This window comes from Semicossyphus pulcher, unplaced genomic scaffold (assembly GCF_022749685.1).
Source record: "Semicossyphus pulcher isolate SPU_LCO1_2020_fin unplaced genomic scaffold, fSemPul1.0.p SCAF_16, whole genome shotgun sequence".
Lineage (NCBI taxonomy): Eukaryota > Metazoa > Chordata > Actinopteri > Labriformes > Labridae > Semicossyphus > Semicossyphus pulcher.
Genome location: NW_027211670.1, coordinates 287,385 through 314,819, shown reverse-complemented (window position 1 = coordinate 314,819; position 27,435 = coordinate 287,385). Strand labels below are relative to the sequence as shown.

At 44.0% G+C, this 27,435-nt stretch overlaps 1 protein-coding gene across 1 annotated transcript in view; it reads right to left on the bottom strand.

Moving 5' to 3' along the window:
* The window catches only part of myo15b (myosin XVB), a 58,723-nt gene extending 35,792 nt beyond the window's left edge, over nucleotides 1-22,931 (bottom strand). The window contains 19 exon segments of the mRNA XM_069664666.1: nucleotides 929-1,077; nucleotides 1,199-1,276; nucleotides 1,361-1,486; nucleotides 2,963-3,094; nucleotides 3,208-3,303; nucleotides 3,401-3,524; nucleotides 4,638-4,696; nucleotides 4,782-4,895; nucleotides 4,972-5,133; nucleotides 5,245-5,358; nucleotides 6,956-7,019; nucleotides 7,125-7,228; nucleotides 7,379-7,472; nucleotides 15,423-15,497; nucleotides 15,641-15,750; nucleotides 17,082-17,145; nucleotides 17,227-17,291; nucleotides 20,237-20,413; nucleotides 20,538-22,931. Coding sequence (XP_069520767.1) covers nucleotides 929-1,077; nucleotides 1,199-1,276; nucleotides 1,361-1,486; nucleotides 2,963-3,094; nucleotides 3,208-3,303; nucleotides 3,401-3,524; nucleotides 4,638-4,696; nucleotides 4,782-4,895; nucleotides 4,972-5,133; nucleotides 5,245-5,358; nucleotides 6,956-7,019; nucleotides 7,125-7,228; nucleotides 7,379-7,472; nucleotides 15,423-15,497; nucleotides 15,641-15,750; nucleotides 17,082-17,145; nucleotides 17,227-17,291; nucleotides 20,237-20,413; nucleotides 20,538-22,931 — 4,301 coding nt within the window.
* Between the last annotated feature and the right edge of the window lie 4,504 nt (nucleotides 22,932-27,435).

The window sequence follows — 27,435 nt, the reverse complement described above, 5'->3', positions numbered from 1 at the left end:
GCTGTTAACAAGCAGAGCAGCCTAAAGTTCACGGTCCCCCCCTTTTATACTTACTAGGTCCCGACAGCACAGGGATGTATTTATTTTTATTCATTTATTTATTAACCTTTTAACCTATTTAATAATAATACAAATAATAATAATACATTTTATTTATATTGCGTTTTTCATGGCACTCAAAGTCACTTTAAATGATTAAAAACAGCTAAAGAAACAAAATAAGAACAGAAGAAACACAATAAGAGCAGTCTTGATCAGAGATTTGAAGGAAGTCAGGTCGGTACAGTCTCGGATGTGTCGAGAGAGAGAGAATTTATCTTTTTATTTTAATTTGGGCGAGCAAAGATCTACTTATTGATTAAACTTTAATTTTGGTTTACGTCAATAAACTTGGATTTACTTAACGCAGATTCGTTTTTTAATGGAGAACAGAGCTCCGCTTACTTTTAAATCTGGATTTACTCATTTTAAACCGAGTTTTGCTAAACTCTGATTTGCAACTAATCTTAGTTTAAATGAATCCCTGTTGGTGCAACTCAGCCAAAGTCATTTAGACCACAAAATATGTTAAATAGGGCCTATTATTAATGCTCAAAGAAATAACCAGTAGATGTACGTGTGTGTGTCTGACAGACATTCATGAAACATTCTGTTTTTGCCATTCAGTCCGAAATGTCTCTAATTTCTTTCAGTGATGATCCAAACCAAATGAAAACATCATGAACTTAGACTATCTGTCATGATTCCCATATTTCTTCCCATGACATTTACTAAACCCACATTCTGCACAAAACCAACACAGCTGTCTGATTTTAAACACATGCAGTGGAACTGTATCCCTTTAATTGACACTCTGTTGGCTCCACACTGATCCACAGCTTTGGTAATGTCAGCTCAGTATGAGATGGTCCTGGCAGTGTGTTGGTACCTGTCCAGGCGATTGGTGAGTTCAGTCAGGGACTGAAGGAAGTGTGAGGCAGCAGTAGAGGGCTGCTGGCGGAGGCCCTTCCCTCTCCAGCCCAGCTCTCTCTGCTGGATGTAACCATCCTGAACCTTCCTGAACAGGTCAGACACCATCTGACAGACAAGGTCGTGAAAAGAACACATGCAGGTAATCTGTCAAAACTAATCTTTCACCACAGAAGAATACACATTTTATCAGAGAAGAAAAAAGGCTCCTGTGAATCTGCTGGTTCACCTTTAACCGACTCCTCGCAAAGAGCTCCACCACTTCTGTCCTGAATTGGTCGTGATTCTTATTCAGGAAGTTATGAACCTGGAAGAAGAGTATTTTATGTACATGTTCTGCTGATTGACACACTTGCTGTAAAACAAATAATCAGTGTGTCATGTGTGATACCTGATAGGTAACAGCTCCAGCGTAGTGATAGATCGTAAAAACTGGCAGTGGGTTCTTGGGCTTGGCATAAAAGGGGCTGTTCCCATGGTGGTAGTGGCACTTCTGGAGGAAAGTGTGGTCTGTGGCCTGATACAAAAACACACAGGTGAACAACAACAAAAAAATGAGCAGGATTTTCCATATTAAAATATTCCATCTTAATCATCACTCATCATCCAGGAGAAGTGTGAGCTGGTGTCTGTGTCTGCAGAGGATCTGCCCTTCAGCTGTGTTTCTATTCTTCTTATTATTCTGCTGTGTTTGGGACATTTCTGGACGTCCATTGCTGTGGTCTGGAGCTAAGCCAACAGGCCACAGGTCGGGACAACATGATAACATGGCTGTCTCTCTGCTCTGCTCTCTGTCTGTCTCTCTGCCTGTCTCTCTGTCTGTCTCTCTGCTCTGCCCTCTGCCTGTCTGTCTCTCTGCTCTGCTCTCTGCCTGTCTGTCTCTCTGCTCTCTCTTTGTCTGCAACAGACACTATCGTAACTTTTGCATCTTTATGAGACATGAAAGGGACTTCACAGAACGTCTTCATGTGTCGTTCTATAAATAAGAACAGTCCGCTGTGTCGTTGCTGTATCAGAGTTCCAGGTGTGACAGCGGGTGGAGCAGACAGACACACACAGTCGACTTCAGCCTATAAAAACTAAACCTTGTACCTTCCTGTTGGGTCGTACAGAGGTGTAGGCGTGTTAGTTTGTTGTTTAACCGCTGTGAAATAAGCGGAAAATAATGTCTTATCTCTCTGTTTCACTGCTTTATTTACATTAACGGTGCTCGCTCTCTTTACTTCCTGTCTATGTCGCTCAACCACAGCTGCTCTCTTTCTTTTGCTCATGGCGGCTTTGGGTTGAAAATCTGACTGTAGATCTGTTGTTTTTTTAAAGCTTCGGTACCTTTCCGAGCTATCAAATGTAAAAATTACGGAGATTGTAATTCTAAGCTTAATCCAAAATGCAACTGGACTGGCAACTGAAGAAGCCTTTCGGATGAGAGGTGAAACATCTCCAAGAACTTCAACCAAGTCCAGTTGCCTTTTGGATTGAGCTTAGAATTACCATGACCTGGATGGCTGAGAACCTTCACAGACAACAGTAAGTCCACACTCAGCAATGCCACCTCAAGGTCAGGGATTTTAATGACTCACTGACACACTTTTTATATACATTTTTATACTCGGCAAGGCAAATTTCTTAGAAAACATTAAAAAACAGGTTTAAATGATGGGAAAATATCTTAAAGACAAATGTTCTATTCTATTTTTGTTTATCGAAATGACTGGACCACTCTTTGGTGAAGTCTGATAGTGCACTGTAATAAAGGAATGTGTGGGTGTGTGAGTGTGTGTGTAAGTGTGTCTGTTGTTGTACTAGAAGCATAGGTCTTTTTGGGAATAGCTGAGTGTGTGAGTGTGGTGTGGTGGACCAAGTGAGAGAGAGACAGGAGTGAGTGTGTGCGCATGAGTGATAAGAGCGAGCGGAGAATGGAGCAGCGGAGTTAGACCACGATCAGAACGCTGAAGCAGGCAAGGTTAACACCATGTTTGTGTTAGTTGTGTACCTGGGGGAGGCAGGTCTGGTCGTCCAGGATGCGGAGGATGCCGTGCGGTCTGGAGGAGATCAGGTCCAGACAGGAGTGGAAGTTTTTGAGTGACATCGGATACCACTGGATCTGTTCTGCACTGTACTCCTCCTGCAAAACACACAAACATACAGTTATACTGTACACTACACTCAGTGTGTGAAGGGATGCATAGCAGGTGCTTTTGGTTGGGGTCAGCTGGAGTCAGTATACATCCTACTGACCTGCTCCTGGGAGATCACTGCCTTGTTGACAAAGTGCTGCAGCTGCTCATTGGCGAAGTTGATACACAGCTGCTCAAAGCTGTTCGCTCCGAGATCCTGAGGAGCACAGAGGTGCTGTGAAGTTACATCCAACACCACAAACAATACTCAGGTATTGTTAAGTTGTCAGATATTACTCCAGGCAGATACAAACCTCAAACCCGTATATGTCCACTATGCCCACTGTGCTGTCCATCTCTGTGGGACTCAGCCAATCATTGATCTGCTCTAGCAACCAGTCAAACAGCACTGAATATAAGGCTTTGGCAATGGCATCTCTGCAAGAGAGGACACATCATCCTTCACAATGAAATAATTTAACTGATGGTTGCATAAATCACGAAATTTGACAATGAGTAGTGGCTCTATCTCTTTCTGTTGTCATTAAAGCGGTGATGTGTTGGATGGAATTCATGTAACTGTCTTTTAATACTGTACATGCTCACTGGGAAAGCTTGGGCCACTGTGACAGAAAGAGGACTCCTGCCAATTGTTTTATGTATTTATTTGACATTACTATTTTTATGATTTTTGGGGCCTTTTTTGTTAGAACAGCTGAAGATTGACAGCAAAGATGGGGAAGAGAGAGTGGGATGAACCTAAGGGACCAATGCATCAAGGACTGTACATCGCATGCCAAGTTTCTTGGGAGTTTATATTTGCTTTGGGGACTTGGAGAAGGCTTATGACGACGTCCCTTGGGGTATTTCTTTTGGGGGGTACTGCAGGAATGTGTGCACTGGAGGGTTTTGAAGTGGTGTTAATGATGGTCTCATGGTGCTCTTCTTATCTTAAAAGTGGTGGATTGCTCTGTTTGAGTTGTTGCTGCACCAAGATTTTTAGATAAAAGAGAGGTTAAGATGAACCATGAGGTCAACAGACATTGTGCAGGATTGTCATGGTAAAGAGGTAGCTGCATCTGAAGGTGATGCTCATGATTTTCCACCATAATCATGAACTTGACATAATAACTAATACAGTAAGAACACTGCTGGGGTGGCTGGAAGGAACCCGACTCGAACTGTTACTTCCTTTGGTTCAAAAGAAACACTCACACAAGATGGTTGGTGCATGTGATTTGGGTGCCTCCAGTAGAGGTATTCGAAATACAACCAACTTAAGGAGATTATAGGCCAAGTCCAGAACATTTCTTTTCAGTTATTGCGTATCCCATTCTGCAAAAAAAACGCCTTGGGATCACCTTGGATCCCAAGGCAGCGCGAGAGGGAAGGCTTGGGAGAAGACAAATAGGGTATCGTCCATCTGTTGCGAACAACAAGAAAAGGCCACTGGTAATTGCCAGAAAATGGATTGATGGATAGATTGTAAAAACTAATAGGAAATATTCTTGGCTAATAAATTTATATTTTGGTTGGAGAGACTTGTCTTACCTTGATTCTATGGCACTTTCTACAGATAGAGGGCAGTAGATCCTGTCATAGGTCGTCTCCTGTGCACGAGAAAGCTAATAAATTTGCACATCTGAAGAAATATAACTCATCAAGAGGCATGACTGGTGCATAAGGGGTTCCTACTGTGACTCTGTGAGTGATGACAGTCTGTAGAGCCTCTGAGGAAATCTGCAACAAGGAGCCAACCCTCCTGGCCTCAGCCTCACTGAAGATACGAGCCACCTCAAACGACTCGCTCTAATGCACAAACAACAACTGAGGAATGATATCAATGTCAGATCGAATTCTCACTGCTACTACTACACACACACACCTCATATGAGCTGAAGCACATGTTGCCTAGCTGCAGGATAGAGGAGAGGATGGCCCAGACGGTGGAGATCTGGTCAGCATGCAGACCAATGATCTCAAAGCACTGGGCCAAAAGCTGGAAGTCCTGCTTGTCCTGCTTGCCCTTCAGTTCACAGGCACCACCCTGGAGGTGGAGGGACAAAAAGACAGGTGTTACATGTTTAATAAGTGAAGAGCAAGGGAAAAGATAAAATGACACTGAGTATATTTCTGTGTCCACTGATATTTGCTGTACTTGGTTTAGGTAGTAATAGGTCTCGGCTCCTTGCAGGTAGAGCTCCTGTTTGTCGTAGTCGTTTAAACCTTCCAGCAGCTCATAAAACACATGGTAGTTCCTCTCCTCATTGGCCTAAGAAGAAAATTAGATAAGAACTAGACAGTGGCACAAACTGATATTCTCATGTCTACCTTAAATTTCCAGCATTAGAGCACTAGCATGCAACACTTGGCTAACTATCACTTAGCAGAAAATATAGCTTAGGCTGTCGGGAGGGTCTTTTTTCCAATATTTGGTCACACTATACAACTATATGACACATTAGGATTGGAACCATAGACTGTATAAAACGACAGGCAACATGACAGCTCCCTAACAGAAGCCAAACCCTCTCTACCGCCCCCTGCTGACTGGCTGCAGTATAGCTCATAAAGCCCGCCTCCTCCATGTTAACAGATGGGACATGAGTCGTACTATAAAATCAAAATACACGTCAAATATACTTTTCTCAAACATGGTTTCTGTCATTATAGTTAGTTCTTATCATGCTGATTTACGTCCAAGTGTTAATTTTTCTGACAAGTTTACTTTTAATTAGTTATTTGATGCTATAAAAAGGGGGTGTGACCTCATGAACTGTTGACAAACTGTTGGCGTTCTGTTCCCGAGTAGCAAAGTAGAGGAGGAACGGCGAGAGGAGACGTAACTAACACTAACACTACAGTCATTGAACTTTCCATAAACGTGAATATCTGCTTCAGACAAACACAAGAAGCTGTTCTGCTGCAGACTGAGCCCACCTGAGGGCTCCAACATTGCAAGGCCACAAGGTAAAGGTGTGTTTTGGGTAGAGGAAGGGGCGGGACGTCAATACTGCGGCGCCACCAGCCGATCTCTACTGCACACACTCTGGATCCAAATGATCAAGATGGCAGCGCCCGCTCCGGGGGGTATTTTGGCTTAATTTATGTGCAATGAGAGTAGATGGAGATGTGTCGTCCATCTTTATACAGTCAATGATTGGAACTGAACTGATTATGGTTTTGGAGGAAATGTAAAGGGAATAGTCATCCTACAGGGAACGTGCATATCTGTACTGATTTTTATGACAATCCATGCATGATTTGTTGAAAGATTTCGCTTTGAACCAAAAAAAAATCCAACCTACTAGTGACACTTGATAAAGAGAAAGGGGAACACGAATGTCTTTAAGATACAACCACTGGGAACAATGAATTACTGCTGAATAGATTTTATAAAGTTAAAAATCAGTGGTGCCAGGTGAAAAACTATACTAATACATTCTCTGGGTAAAAGGTTAAAATAAAGGAATCACTTAATTTATTTTAATTTCATCTAAGGGGATCATTGATGTCTGAATTGAAATGCTATGGCAATTTATTTAATATTTGCAAAGATATTTCAGGATGAAACAAAGTGGAGGACAGATAGACCAAACACCCCACCCCTTAATCTTGGAAAGCTGAGCCTCCAAATCGAATGATGAATATCTTCAAGGACGCAAAACCATTTAACCAGGAAAGGAGCTTCAGGCATTTTCTTACAGTCAAAGTCAGGTGATATATTGCCCAAATACCTGATCGCACAGTAATTCACACTGTGACATACTGTATGTACAGCAGCCCTTTTCATGTCTGTAAAATTTGCTTCCCCAGAAAATTCGACATCATGATGTTGGCACACAGCACACCTCACTCATTGTTCTCACCTGAAAGACAACCCTGGACTTCTCAAGGAGGTACTTGGACAATGACGTCCCTACAACAACCCCACTGTCAACCAAAAGGAGGGGAATCGACAAGTAAAACAGCTGCAACCAATCATATCATGGGGAGCAAGAAATATTTTCAACAGAAGGTACCATTAGTTGGACTCACTGGAGAATGTGGACGTGGAGGTACTTGCCAAAGCGGCTGGAGTTGTTGTTGAGGATGGTCTTGGCATTTCCAAAACTCTCCAGGATGGGAAAGACTTCCATTGGCTGGTCAAGGAGGAGAAACAAAGAAATCAAAACAAAAAGGAATGGAGGACTAAAAGGTACACCTGTCAGCGCCCTTGTATGCCCTAATAACAGATAAAAACAGAATAAACAACATCAAATAATGTGTCTTTGTTTTTCACAATGAATTACCTGTCGCAGGTTGTCATTTCTACCCTGATACATGGAGCTAAGGTAGTGGACTATAAGCTTGGTAGCCTCAGTCTTCCCTGAACCACTCTGGCCACTAAACAAAAGAAATAAAAATCACCTGAATATGACACTTCTTATTTCAAAAATGTTTTAGTACCTTTTAAGTCTTTATAAGATAACTGATGGTGGAGCGGTGACAGCGCCCATCCTCATCTTCATGAGAACCAGGGATGCTTTGGTTGATGGTAGGCACCATAACCCCTAATAAAGGTGGTGATACACTTATCAACTTTTACATCAACATCAACAGACAACGTAAACATCAACAAGCAACATGATGAGACACGGAGGCAACAGGCCTATGGGCAACAAGGCCCTCTGTACTCCTCCGTTCCAGTCACAACCACGGCGTTACCATAGCAACCCTCAGGGCCGGCCCGTGGCATAGGCAGTATAGGCAAATGCTAAGGGCACCGTCAATCCAGGGGGCGCCACAAATGGGGGAAGAAAAAAAGTGTAACTTTAAACTAGTTGGTATTATTATGTGTTAATATGAAAATAATAAACCCACATTAATTTAACTGCATAGCAAAGCCTATTATATAGTAATAATAATAATAATAATAATAATAATAATGATGATACGTTACTTTCCTAAGATGCCCCCCCTCCTCCGACTAATGAACTGTACCTGCTACCTGGGGGGATGGTCGCTTTTTGATGTAACCCCCAAGCTCGACAAAATGTCTAAACGTCCCAAACTGTCTGGTGCCCAGGGGAGGAAAAAAAGAAAAGAAGAGGAGAAAAAACGAGACAAAGACAGAGGTAACGTAACGTTACAGTAATTATGATGACATGACATTATTTGTCTGTTGCAGAACGATGATAACGTCGTTAACCATTAGCATAACATGGTTTGCTAATCAAATAGCTAGGTCGCCGGCGCCCCAGCTGAGTTGTTAGATTTAACGTCAGTTAATGTTATGGAAGGGCCTAAGCTGTTATGGAAAATACTAATGTAACTACTCCCACCTTACCTTCCTCAGGGAAACGTGTAAACATTAGATCTATTCAGCAGGTGTTGTAATGTTAAATGTGTTTCCATTTTTATTGACATCTGGTTAGCTCACGTTTCCCCAGCTTGTAATAGTCAATCAAAATGCTATTCCTTTCCACCCCTTTATATATTATAGTTGTAAGCCTAGCTGTTTGTTGTGTTACAGTTCATATTGTCTAAAGTGTGTTTATAGTGTTTAACTTTACATCAGTGTTAAAGTGCACATCATTAATGTTATAGCATAACCCACATGCTATATTATACTGCAGTTTACTGCTTCTTTGCATTCTGCTAATCAGCATTTCACTGTAATGACAATAAAGTTGAATCTAATATATTTTGCATATCAGAAAAAGTACAGTGTATTATACATGTACGGTATAGTGAACATCATGCATGTATCTCTTAGGTTTTTCATTTATATTATTTCATTTCATTTTATTCTTGGAATCTTATGTTTATTATTAGACTGGTGTCACATACTCCTCTTCTCTCTTCAGATGCGCTGTTGCGATTTCTCAGTCCCACCCCTTCAAATCTTGGGCCATCTACTACATCAAGCGCTCCTCCTATCACCTCCACCTCAGCAGCACAACCCAGCAGTGATGCAGCAGCATCAAGCGCTCCTTCTGCTGCTCCAATAGACCCTGCTGACTGGCCGTCTCCTCTAACTGATAAGGTACGAACAGAGTTGGTACACAGGTCCATTTCACATTGAAAACAGCTTCACATTCCCTGAACAAAAGGACGGACGAGGGTGTCAACATGTGTATCTTAACAGACCTTCCATCATAAGCATAAACCATGTGGTCTCAAATCAGTTGTCATATGATGATGCTGTTGATGACTTTGCTGCAAGAAAGACAAGGAGAGTAAAGCTGTAGCAGGTGGTGTGAGGTTGAGGAGGTGGTGGTGTAGTTTTTAAGTCATTCAAGTTAATGCAGTACCAAAAAGCACCACTAGAGGTCTTTGTAGGATCCCATTTTGTTCCCCTTTTTATTTAAATCCTTGTAATTTTTTTGTCAATACTGGTTTCTTATTTTGTGCAGTGCCTTATTTATATTGTATTTATAATTTATTTTATATCACTTGTTTACACCTTTTATTTTATGGGTATTTAAATCTTATACTTTATCTAAGCTATTTATATTGTATTACATATATTCATTTCATATGTTTTTGTATTTCTTTATTTCTAATTCGAAGTATTTTGATTGGCAATTGCTTTCTTTAAATAAAAGATTGTCCAAGACAAAGCTATTCAGTTTCTTGTGAGTATATGTACACTAGCAGTGGAATTTACTGCGATGCAAGGGGGGCGCCACCTAAAATCTTGCCTAGGGCGCCAAATTGGTTAGGGCCGGGCCTGGCAACCCTAGTACGATCGCAATTGAAGCTAGCTCAAAGGATTTACTAAAAATCTGCTCATTAAACAGATTTCACGGTAGAAAACCATCTCAAATACATTTTAGTTCGTATTTAATTATTTTTACCTGATAGATGTTCTCACATTCACTTATTAGAGTAATGTTTTTTTCAGTAAAAGTTCCTTCTCCTCGGTCTACTGCGCTTGGATTGCCGCCATTGTTCAGAAAGTGTTCTATTTCGTCCCTACTGACCGCCAGAGGCGGTGCATAAGCACTGAATAACTCCGCCCGCGCTAGCGCATGTCGAGTATGAATACCAACAAAGTCACCCGTGACCCCTGCATGAACTCCGGGAGGCTATATCTTCCGGTGTCAGCAGGTGATCTGTTCCTTCATTCTTCTCGCGATTGCGCGTTGAGGTGTACGTAAGTTCTCTATCGCTGGCCCTGTGCAGCCTCGTGTCTCGGTGGCAGGAGTAACGAGCTGAAGCTCGTCCTCTGAGAGGCTGTGGCCAGCGTGTTGCACGATTTTCTGCTGTTTTACCTGCTCTGTTTTGCGGCTTTCCTGGTATGGTGGCGTCCCTGTCTCCTGCTTCCAGAATTGCTTGCAGCTATTGAAGGCTGTGTGAGCAGGTCATTGTGTGTTGAATTCTAATGACTGTGTTCTCTTGTCCTTTTTTGCATTTTGAGATTCCCGGTGACGGATTCAATTGTGATAACACAGAGACAGCTGATAACCTTGTTGGTGACGGCTGCGTGCCCGCCCCCTCTCCCAACTTCGTCTGGTGGTTCTTCCTACGGTGTTGATGTCCGTTCCCGGCAGTGTCACACCTTTCTGGGCTCCTCGCTGGCTTTCTCCACCTGGCTACAATGGAGCACGCCTGTGGTAGGTGCATGACCTCCCTTGACCCTGAGGACGGCCATGACCACTGTGTGGCTTGTCTCGGTGTGGACCACCTGCAGGAGGCCCTCACTGACAGAGCCTGCATAAACTGCAGTATCATGCCTCGGTCTGTGAGGTTGGCCAGGCTGGCCCAACTGGATCCTCCAGCCTGCCTCCTTTCCTTCCAGTCTGAGAGGGCGGACTTCTGTGAGGCCCCTGCGCAGAAGAGGGCTGCCACACGGAACGGGGACGGTGCTCCTGCAAAAAGGAGGAAAGCGGCGGCGAAGGACGTGCTCTCCTCCAAGGTGGACCGCCTGGTGGCTGATATGGAGCAGATGAAGGCTCTCCTCATGAGTCTCCAGCCTGCTGTTGGGGTAGCACCTCCTGCTGTTTTGCCGGCCCAGGAGTCACCGCTGCCGCTGGACAATGCTCTCGCCATCGCAGCTTCGTGTAGTCAGTTTCAGGACTCACGGGGTAGCCCGGCCCCTCTGACGGTGGCGGGCTCCTCCCGTTCCTCGGACCTTGATACCCAGCGGGGGTTTAGTGACTCCTCCATGGGGGCGATTATCTGAGCAGCCCTAGCACGCTTGCAGCTTGATGCCCCGAACCAGGGCCAGGCTCCCAGTGTGTTTCACAGGCGCAACCCTCCCTCTGCGAAGGTTACGGTGCCGCATTCCCCAGATTTCCTAAAGGAGCTACACTCTTGTTGGAGGGACACCTCAGCCCTCACCAGGCCCGAGTCAGATGAACGGGCCTTGGCTGCAATGGCGGATGCTGAGTTGATGGGGCTTCACCACATGTCGGCAGTCGAGCCTCCAATCGCAGCCCTGATTGTGGCTCCAGTTGAGGCGATTAAGCCCGACCCTAAGTGCCTTTCTGCCCAGTGTAAGATGACTGATGATTACATCTGCAAGGCCTACAACACGGCGGCACGTGCTGGTCGCCTGGGGAACACCCTCTCCCACTTACTCCTTGCCTTCTCGGCCTCACTGCAGGATGCACAGGTGGACGACTCCGTCCGCGACATCTGTGATGCGTCACTACAGGCTTTCGTCTACCAGACGAGGGAGCTGGGGCGGCTGATGCCGACACTTGTCCACAATCGCCGTCATGTCTGGTTGGCGCAGTCACCTCTGACAGAGGCGACTCGTAGGGTCCTTCACTGGGTGCCTGCAGAATCCGGGGAGCTGTTTGGTTCTGCGGCTCTGGAAGCACTGAACCGGACTGCAAGACCAGGAGGCAGCTTGTGAGCCTTCACAATAGGGTGCCTGTCTCCAGACAGGATCGAGGACTTTTCCATCTGCCTCTCGGGGTCCTCCACGACCATCTCTCGGGGTGGCCAACGCCAGCAAGGGGATGAGAGGAAGCCGGCAGATGACTTTTGTTCCACTCTGCGCCCCTCGCCTCTGAAGCCGCAGGGCCCCAAGCCCGACCGTCGCACTTCCGGCTCCTCCAGGGACACGGGGCCGGTTGTCGGCTGCTTTTCCCAGCAGCAGCTCAGTCACTGGGCTGCCTGCTCACCAGACCCCTGCCACCTTGACCCGAGGTTACGAATTGCAGTTTCAACGCCGGCGCCCAGCCTTCGGCCGGGTCAACATGACGGTCATCAGCGACACGGCCAAAGCCCAAGCCTTGGCCCAGGAGCTGTCCACCCTCCTGGACAAGGGCGCCATCACACCGGTGGACCCCCTCCTTCAACCCAGGGGTTTTTACTCGACATACTTCCTCGTCGGCAAGAAGGACGGCGGGCTCCGTCCCATCCTGGATCTACGCAGCCTAAACAGGTATTTGAAGGTTCTACCGTTCCATATGTTGACCACAGCGGATGTGATGCGCGTGATCCAGCAAGGCGAATGGTTCACGTCTATAGACCTGAAAGACGCCTACTTCCATGTGCCTATTGCGGCTCATCATCAGCCCTTCCTGCGGTTTGCCTTTCAGGGCTATCATTATCAGTTCAGGTGCTCCCTTTGGGCTGTCCCTGTCTCCCAGGGTCTTTACCAGGTGCGCGGCAGCGGCTCTGGCGCCGTTGCAGGCTGGGGGCATGAAAGTGCTGCTCTACCTCGACGACTGGCTGGTGTGCGCGCCTTCCCGGGCTCAGGTGGTCCAGGATACGGCCCGCCTCCTGGTGCATGTGGCCGGGCTGGGCCTCACTGTCAACATGGCAAAGAGCTGTCTGGTCCCCGCTCAGCGACCTCCGTCCTTGGCCTGGTCCTGGACTCTGTGGCCATGAGGGGCTACCTGTCAGAGTGTCGTGTGAACGACATCCTCCAACTCCTTCCCCTCTTCAGGAGAGGCAAGCGGCTGCCATTCGTTTTATTTCTTCAGCTGCATCAACAGCCATTCCTTCTGGCCTCAAGTCTCTTCTGGAGGACGGTCGCACTCCTTCCACATTGAGGGTGTATGTCCGAGCTATTTCGTCGCGACATGTGGGGTGCCAGCGGTTGGTCACTTCTTTTCTCAAGGGGGCGATGAGGCTGCGGCCTCCGGTGGCCCCCAGGGTTCCGGCATGGGATCTCTCCCTGGTGCTGGATGCCCTGTCTTCCTCACCTTTTGAGCCTATGGCCCAAGCTGATCTGAAGTGGCTGTAAATGAAGACTGATTTTCTCCTCGCTGTCACGTCAGCAAAGGGGGTCGGGGAACTGCATGCTCTCTATGTCAGTGAGTACTGCCAAAGGTGCTGCCACGCAACCACCTAAACAGGCCGATTCAGCTGGCTCGGTTCGACCCCCCATCGGCCAATCATAGGGCACGGTTGTTATGTCCTGTGCGTGCCCTGGCTGCTTACATCTACGCCACTGCGTCTGTAAGGCGGACGGATCAATTGTTTGTGTGTTATGGGGGTCGTAACAGGGGTTCTGCCCTCTCTAGACAATGTCTGTTGCATTGGATTGTGGACACCATCTCCTATGTTTACAGGGCCGTCGGCCGTCCATTGCCTGCCGGCGTCGGGTGCCACTCCACGCGGGGGGTCTCCACGTCCTGGGCTGCTCTGAGGGGTGTTCTGTTGGACGACATCTGTGCTGCAGCTTCTTGGGCGTCGCCTTCCATTTTCCAGCGCTTTTATCGCCTCAATGTGGTTGCTCCCCACCCGTTGAGCGTGGTTTTTCACAGCAGGACTTCTGTTCAGTGAAGTAGGTCTGGGGGATTCTTCGTGACGTTGTTGGTATGTGTCATCCAGTGCTTATGCACCGCCTCTGGAGGTCAGTAGGGACGAAATAGAATGAAAAGTTACAGTTGTAACTACGGTTCTATGAGTCCCGGACGACCGCCAGAGTGTCCGGTCACTCAGAATCCTCGCGCACTCGCAAGCAGATTTTGGGAACAGATCACCTGCTTACACCAGAAGATATAGCCTCCCGGAGTTCATGCAGGGGTCACGGGTGACTTTGTTGTTATTCGTACTCGACTTGCGCTAGCGTGGGCGGAGTTATCCAGTGCTTATGCACCGCCTCTGGCGGTCATCCGGGACTCATAGAACCATAGTTACAACTGTAACTTTTCGTTTTCAGGCCACATGACCCAAAATCTGGGATGTGATTGGAGCATTTCTGAAATAATTCTGTATGTTGACCACAAGAGGTCGCTGCTCATCTGACATTTCCAGATCAGAGGAGGTTGACCTTTTTCTTTTCCACTTGAATTTTAGTGATTTTCTCAACATACAGACAAAGGAAATATATTTTACTTGCATACCAACATAGCTATCTATAAAAAGTGAGAAAGAAAAACAAAAATGCATCAATAAAATAAAATAAGAAAGAAAGAAAGGGATTATAAGTAGTTTAGTTAAATGAGGTTGCGGATAAACTATACAAAAATATTCCGAGCCCTCTGTCAAATAGAGTTAAAAATAAACAATGGAGATATGGACCACCGATCCTTCCAGTTTGTTGCTATCAGTCTTTTGACTGTCAAGCATCCAGTTGTTAAAATTAGTTTGACGTGTTTGGACCAGGTTCCTTCCACGGTGTAATTTAAAAGGCACAAAGCTGGATCACAATGAACAGTATAGCCAATGATCTTTCCCAGAGATTGTGTAACATTTTCCAAGAAGGTTTTTACCTGAGTGAAAGCCCAAACCCTATGGTAAAAAAAAGTATGTTTATCCTGCTTGCAGAGCCAACAAAGATAAACCCCTCTTATGTAATCGAACAGGGCTGAAATATGTTCTATGTAAAAAATTTTAATTGATCATTATGTTTTTCACTGATTTAGATGCTTTGTGGAGTGTTTTCCATACATGATCCCCATTCTTCAGTTTCTAAAGTTATATCTAAGTCAGTCTCCCAAATTCTCTAAACTGCATTCCAATTGTTCCCTGATGCTGTGTTTATCAATTTTTATAATTTCGATGCTATTTGAGGTTGACCTTTTTCAATATAAAAGTGTACAGTCAACATTGACATCTGTTGATGTTGATGTAAAAGTTGATATGTGTATCACTACCTTACAGCAGGGCAACCAATGGCACACCCTCTTTGTTACATTCAAAACATCTAAAATGATATAAGTAAAAGAGTCTACAGCAATGTTGGCAGCTTTGTGATACGACTTAAGCCCAGTGACGTGCTGAGCTAAATGCTAATGTTAGCATACTGATGCTTGACAGGGTCTTTGGTGAAATGCTATAATAGTGGATATTGTGGAGCACTTAATATGTCTCGTATGATGTACAACATCTCTTTATCTTACTTTCAACAAATTTGATTAAAATACCGAGGGTAATTTTTAGTACCTGATGATGATGCATTGCTCCTGCGTCGAGACCTGAGACTGACTGAAAGCGACGTCAGCTATGGCGTAAACATGACTGAAGAAAGAACATAAGAGGCAAACACTGGTAAAGTCAAAACATTAGGAGGCAGGTGTTTTGAAAAGACTATATCTTTAAGATGATACGAAGGTGAAGCAAGTTATAAGAAAATTGCAGAGAAAGGTAAAGTGTTTTCTCACGGTGGGTTTCTCTGCTGCTCTCGTCCCTGGTATTTCAGTCTCAGCTCCTCTGTGTAGATGTTAAGGGGCTTGAAGGGGTTAATGGACAGCAACATGTTTCCAATATAAGTCTGGGAAAGAAGAACAAAAACAAGGCTGAAAATCTTATTCAGGAAAGATAACAGGTATGGATGATCTGTGGTTTGAGTTTTCATTGTTTGTAACAAAAATGCACAAAATTATTTGTCTGTCATGTAGCATTAAATGTCTTTCTGTGAGTGCATATAGGCGTGTAATAAAATAATAAGGGGTTTATTATTTTTTGTGGAATCTTGAAAAGCCTTGAACCTGCTTTTTTTTGTTGTTGGTTCAGTCAGAATAGAGCGATTGCACTGGTTGCAAAACTAATATTGACATCTATGAGACAATGAGCCTGCTTATTCGCTGGTTTAGCTCGTTTCTTGTTGGGTTTTTTCAATTATGGACCTATTAAGAGTTGAAAAGAGGATAAAGCTGTGATCTTCAGGGTGCAGCTAGCTTGTGATTATGTGTTTGGTTCTACTAAAAGACTAAATTCTGAGGAGTCTGTTGATTTTCAGTAAGTTCAGTTTTTTAAAAAGCCATTATAAAGACAGCTTATTTGCTAGCCAGAATTCGCATTCCAATATAATCACTGTAACCACGACTTATGGATACACCCTGCTAACCAAGGTAGCACTAGCTAGTCTTCCTCAGTGCATGGACCGCTCAGTTATTGAGAAAAAGGTCCATCTATGTATTCTGCAAAGCACTTTGTAACCTTGTTTAGATAAGTGCTATATAAACATGTGATTATTGCTGTTATTGTTAAGTTATTATTATTATTATTAATAATATTATTATTATTATTATCTAGAGGAAAAGGTCTTGAGGAAGGCAATGGGACATAGAGTAAAGTTGTCCAAAACTTTGGTACACCCTGGACTGATCACCAGTCAGTCACAGGGCTGACACATAGAGACAGACAACCTTTGACACTCATATTCACACCTACAGGCAATTTACAGTCACCAGTGAACCTACGAGCATGTCTTTGGACTGTGGGAGGAAGCCGGAGTAATCAGAGGGAACCCACACATGCACGGGGAGAACATACAAACTCCAAACAGAAAGGCCCCCTACGTTTGACCCGGAATTCAATTGTCCCATTGTCTCCGTTTTAAGTATTATTTTAATTCAAGGGTTAGCGTCAGCTCGTCAGCCTAAATAGCAAACAGTAAAGTTGGCCTTGCCAACTCCTTCCTTTGCATATGTAGAATCCAGAGCTGTCTTTGACCCATTGTGTTACATATATCCCTTTCTAAAACCTCTTTAAACGTAAAATTCCTGTTGCAGCATTGAATAACTTTACTCAAATCACATAACTTTTTTACCTGCTTGTAAACGCTTTACATAATAGTGTGAAGTCAGGAATGAAACTTACATAAATACAGTCTCGGTGGAACCTCTTCTTCAGATTCAGAAGCACAGAGCTCTCACACACCTCTCTAAGAGCAGCAGAAAACAGGTTGGAAAACAGCATTTTATGCAGTACTGAATGAACTGTGAGTGTATGTGTGTGAACTCACTCCAGCTGAGACAGATCCTCCACCTCATCCACCTCTATAGCCCTTTGGCTTCCAGGCATCATCACCTGAAAGACATACAGAACACCAGTCAAAATTAAAGGCCTGTCACCCCCAGTCAGGGCCTTGAAGAACATACCCCTTACCTTCTCTATAAACATTCTTCTAGTCTGGCTGGTGCTGAATTCAATTAGTTATCAGTCCTCTCCAGAGGCCTTTATGGCTTTAGATGTGTTTTTTTCTGCACCTCCTTGCTGCTAATGGTCGACTCCACTCATAACCTTTTCACAGAAGGTAACCAATCCACTTGCAGCTGTGGAGCAGTGTGATAGCTGATATGCTGCAATCTCATACCAGCGTGCTGTGCTGTGTTGTATGCTCTATTATCAGCACAGACTGGGAAATAAATAAACCAGCAGCAAGTCTTTTATGTCCTTTTGTCTTGTGTGCACAGAGGCAATAAGTGATGAAGTACAACTGATATACCGACACTCCCACTCTGCCTTTACACCACGACTGTTTCAGTTTTCTGAACTTAAGGTGTTTGTCTCTTTGGTATTAATATGGTTTATAGGAAAAAGCTACAAGCAAAGAGGGTGAAAGTAGGAAAATGTGCAAAAACTGCAGCTTACCAATGCTAGAAAGGTGGAGCTTGGTCTATGAACTGTGATATCAAAGAATTTTTACATCATTTGGGGGAACTCAAACTAATATGTACAAAACGTTTTGAAACTGCTGCAGTGGATTGCTTCAGCCAGCAGCCATGAAATAGGCTGTCATGGATGTTAAGTGATTATCAGGTGTCAAAATTATTTAAAACAAAGATCACCCATATCTGAAACTTCCTGGTTTAGGTATTACAGGTATCATCCACTTCATAACACCTTGATGGATCAAAGAAACAACGGTGGTTGATGGCTCCTCTCTCTTCACTGCAAGATGGAGAGATATAGAAGATCTTTTGTACCCACAGACATCAGACTTTTTCTTTCTTCAGTAAATAGTAGATGAGATGCCAGACAAGTTAATTTCCTTTTGGGGATCAATAAAGTTATTGTTATTGTTATTGTTACAGAGGATTAACAAGAACAAAGCGTACCATTGCCTCACAAGGTTTCTGTTTAGGCCAGTTATTGCAAATCTAGAGTTATGTGTCATTAAGATTAACAGTCTTTGCTTCAGTTACATGTTCTAAATAAAAATAATGCAATTAAAGCAAAGACAGTTTAATCCTCTGGTGATCTTTTTCCGAGTGCCATGATTATGGCGTCAAATCCCTGCCAAAATCCCTGATATAAAGTGGTCGTGCACAAATCAAACAGTCAGGCACATATTATTTTCACAACCGCTTTCACAGCACTTGCATGCAAAATGTCTCTGCTCCCGAGAGCAATATTGCAGCCTGTGAGGAGAAGTTTTCAGGGCGCAGAATCAGACCAAGCTCGTGATTGTGTCCCCCGAGCTCAGTGCTCTCCTGCTCACAAAAACTTTCACCTGCTTGCACGAGTATTTTTCTTTTTGCCAGTGAGTGGGCAGGGGTTATGTCGTGACATAGCATCTCTGCATTAAACAGTCTGTTCGATCCAAGCTGCTACCACTTCTCCTATTTACAACATGCCGCAGTTTGATCTCTGTGTGTGTGTGTGTGTAACGTGTCTCTGGCGTGTTTGTCATCACAGATGGTGAAATAGATAAATTATGACACGAAACGTTTGGCTTTTACTGATGGATGCTACCGTTAGCTAACCATGTGAAATATTACAAACTGTGGATTTTTTCCTCACCACTGCCTTTTGTACTCAAAAGTGAATTGGCCTGCTTTATGTACACACTGCCTAAATCACTGGTATGTTTTCATTTACAAAGCCCTTCTTGGTAAAATTCACACCTATTTATCTTCTCTGTTAATTTGTAATGATAGTAATTTCCATCAGCACTCTCAGAACTTTTTACATCTTGTTGTTTCCAAAGTCAGAACGGCATTGGTAAAGAGAGCTTTTAGATTCTCTGCTACGACTGCATGCAACAATCTACAAAATGAACTTAAACTGCAAAACATAGTCCCACTAAATGAGTGTAAAAGAATGGTAAAATCTATTGAGTCCAGGCTGTCTGTGTGTAAATATTTTATCTAATCCTTTGTAATGTCAGTAAATCTATGTGCTTTTATGTTGTTGTAATTGTTGAAATCTTGTTGCTGCTGTTCTTGGGCAGGTCTCCCTTGTAAAATAGATCTTTGATCTCAATGGGACAAATCTGGTTAAATAAAGGCTAAATAAAAAAATGAATAAATAAAAACCTTAGCTTAAAAGCATAGAAATCGTTGACAACCGGAACACGAAGAAGTGGGTTCACTGTAATAAAAATACTTATAGAAACTTTCAGCCCTTATCAGGAGTGGCTTATCTTATCAAACAGACCGGAGTGGCTATAGGTTGTTGTTCTAATCTAGTGATAATACGATCCCGCAGATTTTGGCAGGGATTTGTCACCATACATGATCAGGCTGAAATTTCTTTTTCCATATAAAAAGAATAAAACAAGCATCCAGGACTCCCTGGAAAGTATTGATACTGACTGGATTATCCTGGTAAGATAAGAATTAAAACATTGTGTTCTCAGGGTAAGCGAAGTGAAAGGATGATAACTTCAGTTTTTGACACTTTGCCTTCGAACCACGGCCAAAATGTTAACCAAAATGTCAACCTTGAAAATTCCAAGAAGTTTGCTTCAGTTTTTCACACAAGCAAACCTGATCATCTAATGGGCGTCCTGCCATTTATTTTCTCTCTCAAGAACACAAATTAAGATATGTGCAGACCAAAGGCAAATTTAGAGGTAGCACTATTGCATAAAAACACTGCCCCAGGCAATGCACACTGAGGCAAAGCTTAATGTGATTGAGTTTCCACAGATTTGTGACTTCATGACTGTTGAATTCAGAGATGAGTATTGTTTTTTTCTATCCTCTCAGGGTAGCTAACAGGACTTCTTTGCAATAGCATATCAATACCTGTGTGCTTACTAGTCGACTCTCCAGCATCTCCTGGGTCGGGTCTTCTGATTCCCAGGGGCCCCTGCCATTGTCGGCAGGAACTGTCCTGGCTTGGCCCTCATCATCGTAGACTGTCCACTTGGTTAGTTTTTCCACCGTCTGGTGTGGCAACAGGTTCTCAGCACGCAGCCAGTCCTGAACCAAATGAAACAAAGATTGATAATTGAACTTAAACAACAAACAAACACGAGAGGGACATTCCTCTCAGAATTGTGGAAATGATACCGTACCATTTAATTTAAAGTAAAGTGTAACATACCTGAGGGTCTCCACTCATCCGTGGGTTTCCAGCCCAGTGCACCTCTTGTTGGGAAATGGCATATATACCCCCCTCACCCATCAGCTGGGCCACTTCCCTATCTGCCTCTTCTTCATACAAGGACCGGGCACCTGGCACAACTGTACTAGCCTCCCCATTTGTAAATGGCTGAGTGGTGGACCTCGGTATCCCCGCTGCAGCCTCTCTCTCTTGTTCTGGTCCCTTGGCCCATGTCTGTCCACCACCTATTTTGACTCCTGACAAGGAGATCTTGGACAGGTTTATCTGAGAGGGGTCCAGTTTAATTTTCGCAGCCTGTAGGACACTGTCTCCATCTTGATTTTCTAGGACTGATTGGCTGTTCCTATCCTGAGTGTTAGATGATCCTGCCGGTTCACCGCCAGATGCAGGGATCTTCCCTGCCGCATCACCTGATAATAACCCTGCTGGCAACACTGGTAATGGCTTCTTGATGGACTTTAAGAGGCTGAGATCTGGCTTCACAGGGAGCACGAGTCTGGCGCCTGGTTTCGGGGGTTTGGACCCTGATGTAGCCGACTCTCCTGGTGATCCAGCGGTACTTGTTGAAGTAGACGCTATCTGGGAAACCTCAGCTGTCTCTGCCTTGCCCAGTTTGTTCATCCTGGGAAGTACCACAGCATATTTGGCCTCTACCTCTCTCTCCCCTGCTGGGGCTGCTTCTTTCCCTCCGTCTCCTGCCTTTCCCCAAAGGCCGGCTTTCTCTTTAGTCATTTTGTCCTCAGAGGAGCTTCTATTTTTCTTGCTGGCAAGACTGGTTTTACTGGCAACTCTCATGGCCATCCTGTGTTTTAGGATGCTGCCCTTGGATTTTCTGGGACCTTGTTTCTGTTTTATCCCATGAAGAGATAGCCAATGTGAGATGCCGATGGCTCTTGTCCAAGCAGAGAGCTTCTTTCTCAAGTTTAATCCCCGTGGCATGTTCTTCTGAATCCAACCGGACATTCTGCGAAGAGTGTTCATACCTTTCCTTTGTGCAATCAAACGTTCCTTTGGTTTGCTCGATTCATTATTTACGGCCTCGCTCTCTGATGTTTCCTCGCCTAACATCTTATTTGCTTTAGACGTCATCTTGACCTTCCCCAATAATGAGCTCTGCGGCCGCCCTTTGGTGGCGCTACCAGAGCTCTGCTGCTCCTCGGGCTCCAGGAAGGCTTTGAGATCTTGACCTTTGCTTTTAAGGAGCATAATTCGGTTTTGGCCTTTGAGCGCTTTGGTCAATGTTGGTTGAGCGTCCTCCTCTTCCTCATCTGGATCAGCTTCTCCAGGAGAGTTTACTGACTGGGTCTCGTCATTTTCCGTCTCAAGACCTTTCTGTGGTTGAACCTCATCTGCTGCAGGACTGGGTTTGTCCTCTTTCTGTTGCTTCTTTTTGTTTCTTTTTTCTTCTTTGGCTTTTTGTTTGGCTTCCTTTTCAAGCCTCTGCTTCTCGGCTTTAGCTCTTTGTTTCTCAGCCTTCTCAGCCTGCTTCTCTGCCTTTGTCTTTTTAACCATCTTGTATTTAGGCCCCTGTGCCGTCTTTGAGGGACCTGGAGTCCGTTTGCCTTGTCTGCTGGTTTTACGAGTGGTTGGCCTTCCAGATGTTTCCTCCTTGGTTATTTCATCTTCACTCTCATCACTAATGGCCTCAGTTTCTTTAACTTCCCTTTTGTTGTCCTCTTCTTCTTCTTCACTGGATTCTTTGACTGATTCAACTGATTCAACTGATTCTCTGTCCTCGTCTGCCGTCTGTTCCGTATGTCTTTGCGTATCCGACGCCTCGGCCTCTGCCTCACTGCTCTCCTCACTCCCCTGCGTCTCGGCTGACTCTTTTTTACTGCGCCGCTCATCCTCCTTCTCATCGCTACTAGTGTCGTCTTCCGTCACCTCCGCTGAGCTTCCTGCATCGCTCTCTGATTCCTCCTCCTCGTCCTCACTCTCTGTCACTTTGACACTTTTCCTTTTTTCAGGCTGTGTTTTGTTGTTCCTCCCTTGAGTGGTTGGGGATGCTTTAGGTGGAGGTCTTGTTGTAGTCTTGTTTATGCCTCTTGTGATTTTATCATCTTTCTCATGTTGAGTCGATCTACAATTTGCAGGTGTCCTGTTTCCTAATGTTCTCGCGGCTTGTTTCTGTGGTTCCTTTTGTTCTGTCTTTTTACTTTGATCTGCTTTATTCCTTCTACTTGTCTTGACGTCATTCGCCTTTCCGTCCTCCAGTGTCGGTAAATCGCCCCTACCTTTTCTTTTTCCATTAGAAACTTTAGAAGGAGCTCTGGAGCCATTCTGCCTCACATTTTTCTGTTGATTCCCTGTTTTTGCTGCATCTGCCTTCCTGTTTGCTGCATTTGTTCTACCTTGGGACTTGACCGGTGACATATCTATTAGTTCTTCAGAGTTAAATCACCTACAGAATAAAACCAATTGTCTTTGTTTTGACATATTGACAAAGAAGTTAGATAAAAGTGCAGATTGCAAAAGCAAATGTAACATTTTTAACAACACACTTTATAGCTATGCAAGCCGCTAATAAAATGAGGAATTAAGGACTGTAAGCCGAGTACCATGTCCGTCAAACTCAGTGAAACCAGGTCCTTGGCTCAATCCATCAGCATTTAGACCTGGTTTCACTCTTTAAGTCCCTGATCCTTGTTCTAAAGCTAAACACACCCAGGTCAGACCTGGTTCAGTCACAACTGACCTGATTTTCTACCAAGCTTGAGCTGTGCAATCTCTATCAAAACAAACTCAAAATCAAACAATCAATAAAGTGAAAGAAAGCAACACAACAAAGGAAAATTCATGCTGTCCCTTTGTAAAAGCAAACAGCAGCTATTATCTGCAGGTCAGATCTAACTGCAGTGAAGGCTATCTTTAGATCTGCCTAAATGTAGTTGTATAGCCTGCACACCCTGGGGGTAGAGCAGTGAGAGCTCTTTCAGTGTAATATAGCTTACCAGGCTTCTCAGGTGAAACCCAGGCATGGCTGGGGGGCTGCAAAGTGCTCCGGCTTGCTCTTAAGAGCTGGTGTCACTAATACAAACATTCACCCATATTCAGGAGGAGTCGCACAAATATCCCACCCACTAACATTATCGTGGCACACAGCCGCATATGCAACACACACCCAACATGTGTCCTTTATGAATACACACAATGCCCCCGTCCACAAAGGTGAGCTGGCGTGCACAGAGCGGCGCGCACACAAACACACAAAGTGCCTTCTGAATAATACAGCTGTAGCTGGCAGGTCATACAGATCTGCTGCCGTTAATGTGGCCAGCTGGTGAATGGTTGGGACGAAAGGTGAGAGGTGCTGCTTGGAGCGATCAACAATAGGTGCTGATGGAGGAGAGAGGGAGAGAAAGAGAGGAGAGAGAAAGGGAGGTCATTACCAGTTTTATTTCCTCTGGGAGAGGGAGAATCCGTCAGTGTGTGCTGGAATGCCGGAGTGGCGACATTTCTGTATAGTCAATATTTCAGTGCAGGTCACCAGTATCCAGAAGTTTCTTTTAATCAACTCTTTTATGGAAGCCTTGAGAGACAAATGAGGGGAACAATGTCAATCCATTTCAGTCTGATTGAAATAGTTTTCTCTGCTGTGTGAATGACTTAAGAACAGGCAAGAAAAGGTTCTGCTAAGATCATGTAGTGCACAGTGAAATGAAAACTCTCCTGGCAGAGAACAGGGCTGCTTTGAGTCCTATGTAGAACGTGGGGCAGAGGTGGCAGATGCTAACAGTACAGTACAGAAAAAAAGACTTTGGTAAAAGTAGAAGTACTGATTCAACTCCTTAGGGTTGTACAAAAGTACAGAAGTCAAAAGTATTCCTCTGAAGGACGTTTTACCGACCACTTCTGTGTAAAGCGAACTAAACCTCACAATAATAATAATAATAATGATAATCATAATTCAAAGACGATTAAACTTAAATATTCTATCTTAAAATAAAATAAAACTATATACTGCCAATAATGAACATTAACTTTGTTCTCGAGTTGCAACAACACCAGAATTTTTTACTTCAGCAGTACACGATACCTCTTCTGATAACTGGGCAAAACGAAAAAAGTCCTTGGACCACTACGATAGTTTTCTTCGTTTATTATCACTGGACACTTTCTGGTTTTGCTGCAAGCCGAATTTCAGACAGAATAATAAACACTGAAGCGAGCTGAGGTCCCAAATGAGCACCTGGATCATTTTTTACAGCTTTGAAATCAGTCTTGATGTTGGGACGGCAGCATGGAGAGACCAAAATAAAAATAACCCATAATTCCCCTCACATGCATTCAAACCAAAGTAACATGCCTGTTTTGAGAATGTAAGGAGTCCGAGAAATAAATGACAGAAATCTACTTAAGTACAGTAACAAAGTATTTGTACTTCATTACTTCCCACCTCTGACGTGGGGAAAAACAAAAACTACACAGCCTGAAAAAAACAACCTAAAAAGAACAATTAAAGGCTAGCAACAATTAGGCTTGTAAAAACTTTTCACACCTGTTCTTCGGTCATAAGTGCAGGAGAGAAAACATTTTAGAACACACACACACACACACACACACACACACACACACACACACACGCTTACCTCTTCATTGCTTTATTTCCTCCACTGTAACTCATATATATGGAAATCGGCTGCATCTAGGGGGTGTAATATATTATATTTTATTCAGTTTGAAGACTTGTGCATGCACATGCATGTGCATGTGTGTGTTTTGTGAGTGGTTGGGTGAGTGTAACTTTGTGTATGTGTGTGTAAGAGAGAGAGAAAGGGACAGAGACAAGGAAATGAAGATTCCGCAGAAGTCTATAATAAAATGTCTACTACTACTACTCAAGCTGCACGTGCACACACATACAAATTAGTTTAATCTTACACACACGTACCACTCTTTGACATGTGCCAGTGTGCCGAATATTGCTAAGTGCTACTCATGGTGATTCATGTTGGGCCTCTCTTTAAATAACGTAACAAAGAGTCGGTCTAGACCGGCTCTTTCTGTAAAGTGTCTCGAGATAACTCTGGTTATGATTTGGCGCTATACAAATAAAATTTGATTTGATGATTTGATTTGACATCCATATGAACACAAAGGGACCCTTTGAATTGCTTAAATTTGGTACACTGGCCTTATAGCCTGAACGATGCACAGTGGTAACTGGGAAAATAGCATGTATTTGCCCCATAGGGAGGAAAAAAATGGTGGAAAATAGTAAAAATGAAAAAGTTGGAGCCTTGGGTCTAGATTGGGAGCCTGTAGTACTAGAGTGCATGATTTTATGCTGTCATGACGATAGGATCAAAAATTGATGTTACAATGGAAGTAGGTGGGGACGTTTTTGTCCTTAAGGTGATGAGACTCACGAGATTACACAAAGTACTATAAAATGTTTGTAAAAATGCACACCTCTGCCAAATTGCCATAGGGATATATCTTGGGGCAGCTGTGGCTCAGTGGTAGAGTCGGTCGTCTTTCAATCGGAAGGTTGGAGGTTCGATCCCCAGCTCCCTAAGGCTACATGTCGAAGTGTCCTTGGGCAAGACACTGAACCCCAAATTGCTCCCGGTGGCATAGCCAACGGGTATTAATGTGATATCTGATTGACAGTTGGGCACTTTACGTAGCAGCCTCTGCCATCAGTGTGTGAATGGGTGAATGTGACATGTAGTGTAAAAAGCAGCTTTGAGTGTTCACAAAGACTAGAAAAGCGCTATATAAGTACAGTCCATTTACCATTTACCATATAAATCGAAAATATTTCATAAAAAATAAAAGTGACCGTGGACATGTCCCTATGAAGGCATAAGTGATATGTAGCGTGTATACTGCTCCCACCTCACAAAGCCAAGGCTATCTAGAATCTGTTGAGATGTTAACCCAACCTGTGACAGGCGTCGCCAAGCACCGGCCAGCCACGTTCACACGTTATAGTCTTGTCCGGCTTTACAATCCTACTGGAAGGTAGGTAAAAGTAAAACATTAATAAACATCGTGGGGAAAATAAAAATAAAAATGAATGGTTAAAGTCCCTTTTGATGGACTCTGACTATCACATTGTCAAACTGCTATAGCTAACGGAATGAAGCTGAAGGCTGTTTTCTTGAAGTAAAAACAATTAACCTTTAACACTTGAGTTTAATGTCAAATAACTAAGCTGTGAGCAGAATATGAAAAACAATTAAGCTCAGTACAAAGGTCCAGGTATCCAGACATAATTTTCTCCCTCATTTAACGTGTTCAGGTTGCAAATGACAGACTCATCTTGCAGGGTCATCCTCTAATAGAGCTGCTGCTGTTACCTGGCCCAGCCTCGGACAGCAGGTCCTCACAGAGCTCAGGTTGCAGCAAAGCCACCATGGCTCGAGGCAATTAGTGGACAAAGCGCCTCATTCTATTATGGATGATCAAAACTCTTGGCTGTGCATGTATGACAACTGATCCCTCTTTTATCCACTTCACCAGAGACGGCTCCTAAAGACCAAGATTATAGCCGGGCTTCTGGAGGAAACTAGAAATTGAGAGAGACGAGTGAGTTCTGGAACATAATCAGACAGGCCAAAATGATGGGGTGGAAGTCTAAATGGTTTGCCTTTTTTAGGGTTTCAGCGGAGCAAACAGAAACGCTGAAACAACATTCATAAACTGTCAAGGATTGTATGCAGCAGAGCAGAGATGAATGGTGTGGAAAATCAAGCAGAAACCTAAACCGAGGCTGAAAAATAAAGCCAGGAAGGAAGTGCCAAAGACTGCAGTTCCTCAAAAGGCTACTTGAGGCTGTTTCAAAAAACGAGTCCACGGGCCCATGTTAAAATGTCCAACTTTACAGCAGAATTAAACTAGTTTACAGCCTGGTACACAAAATGGTTTTGTT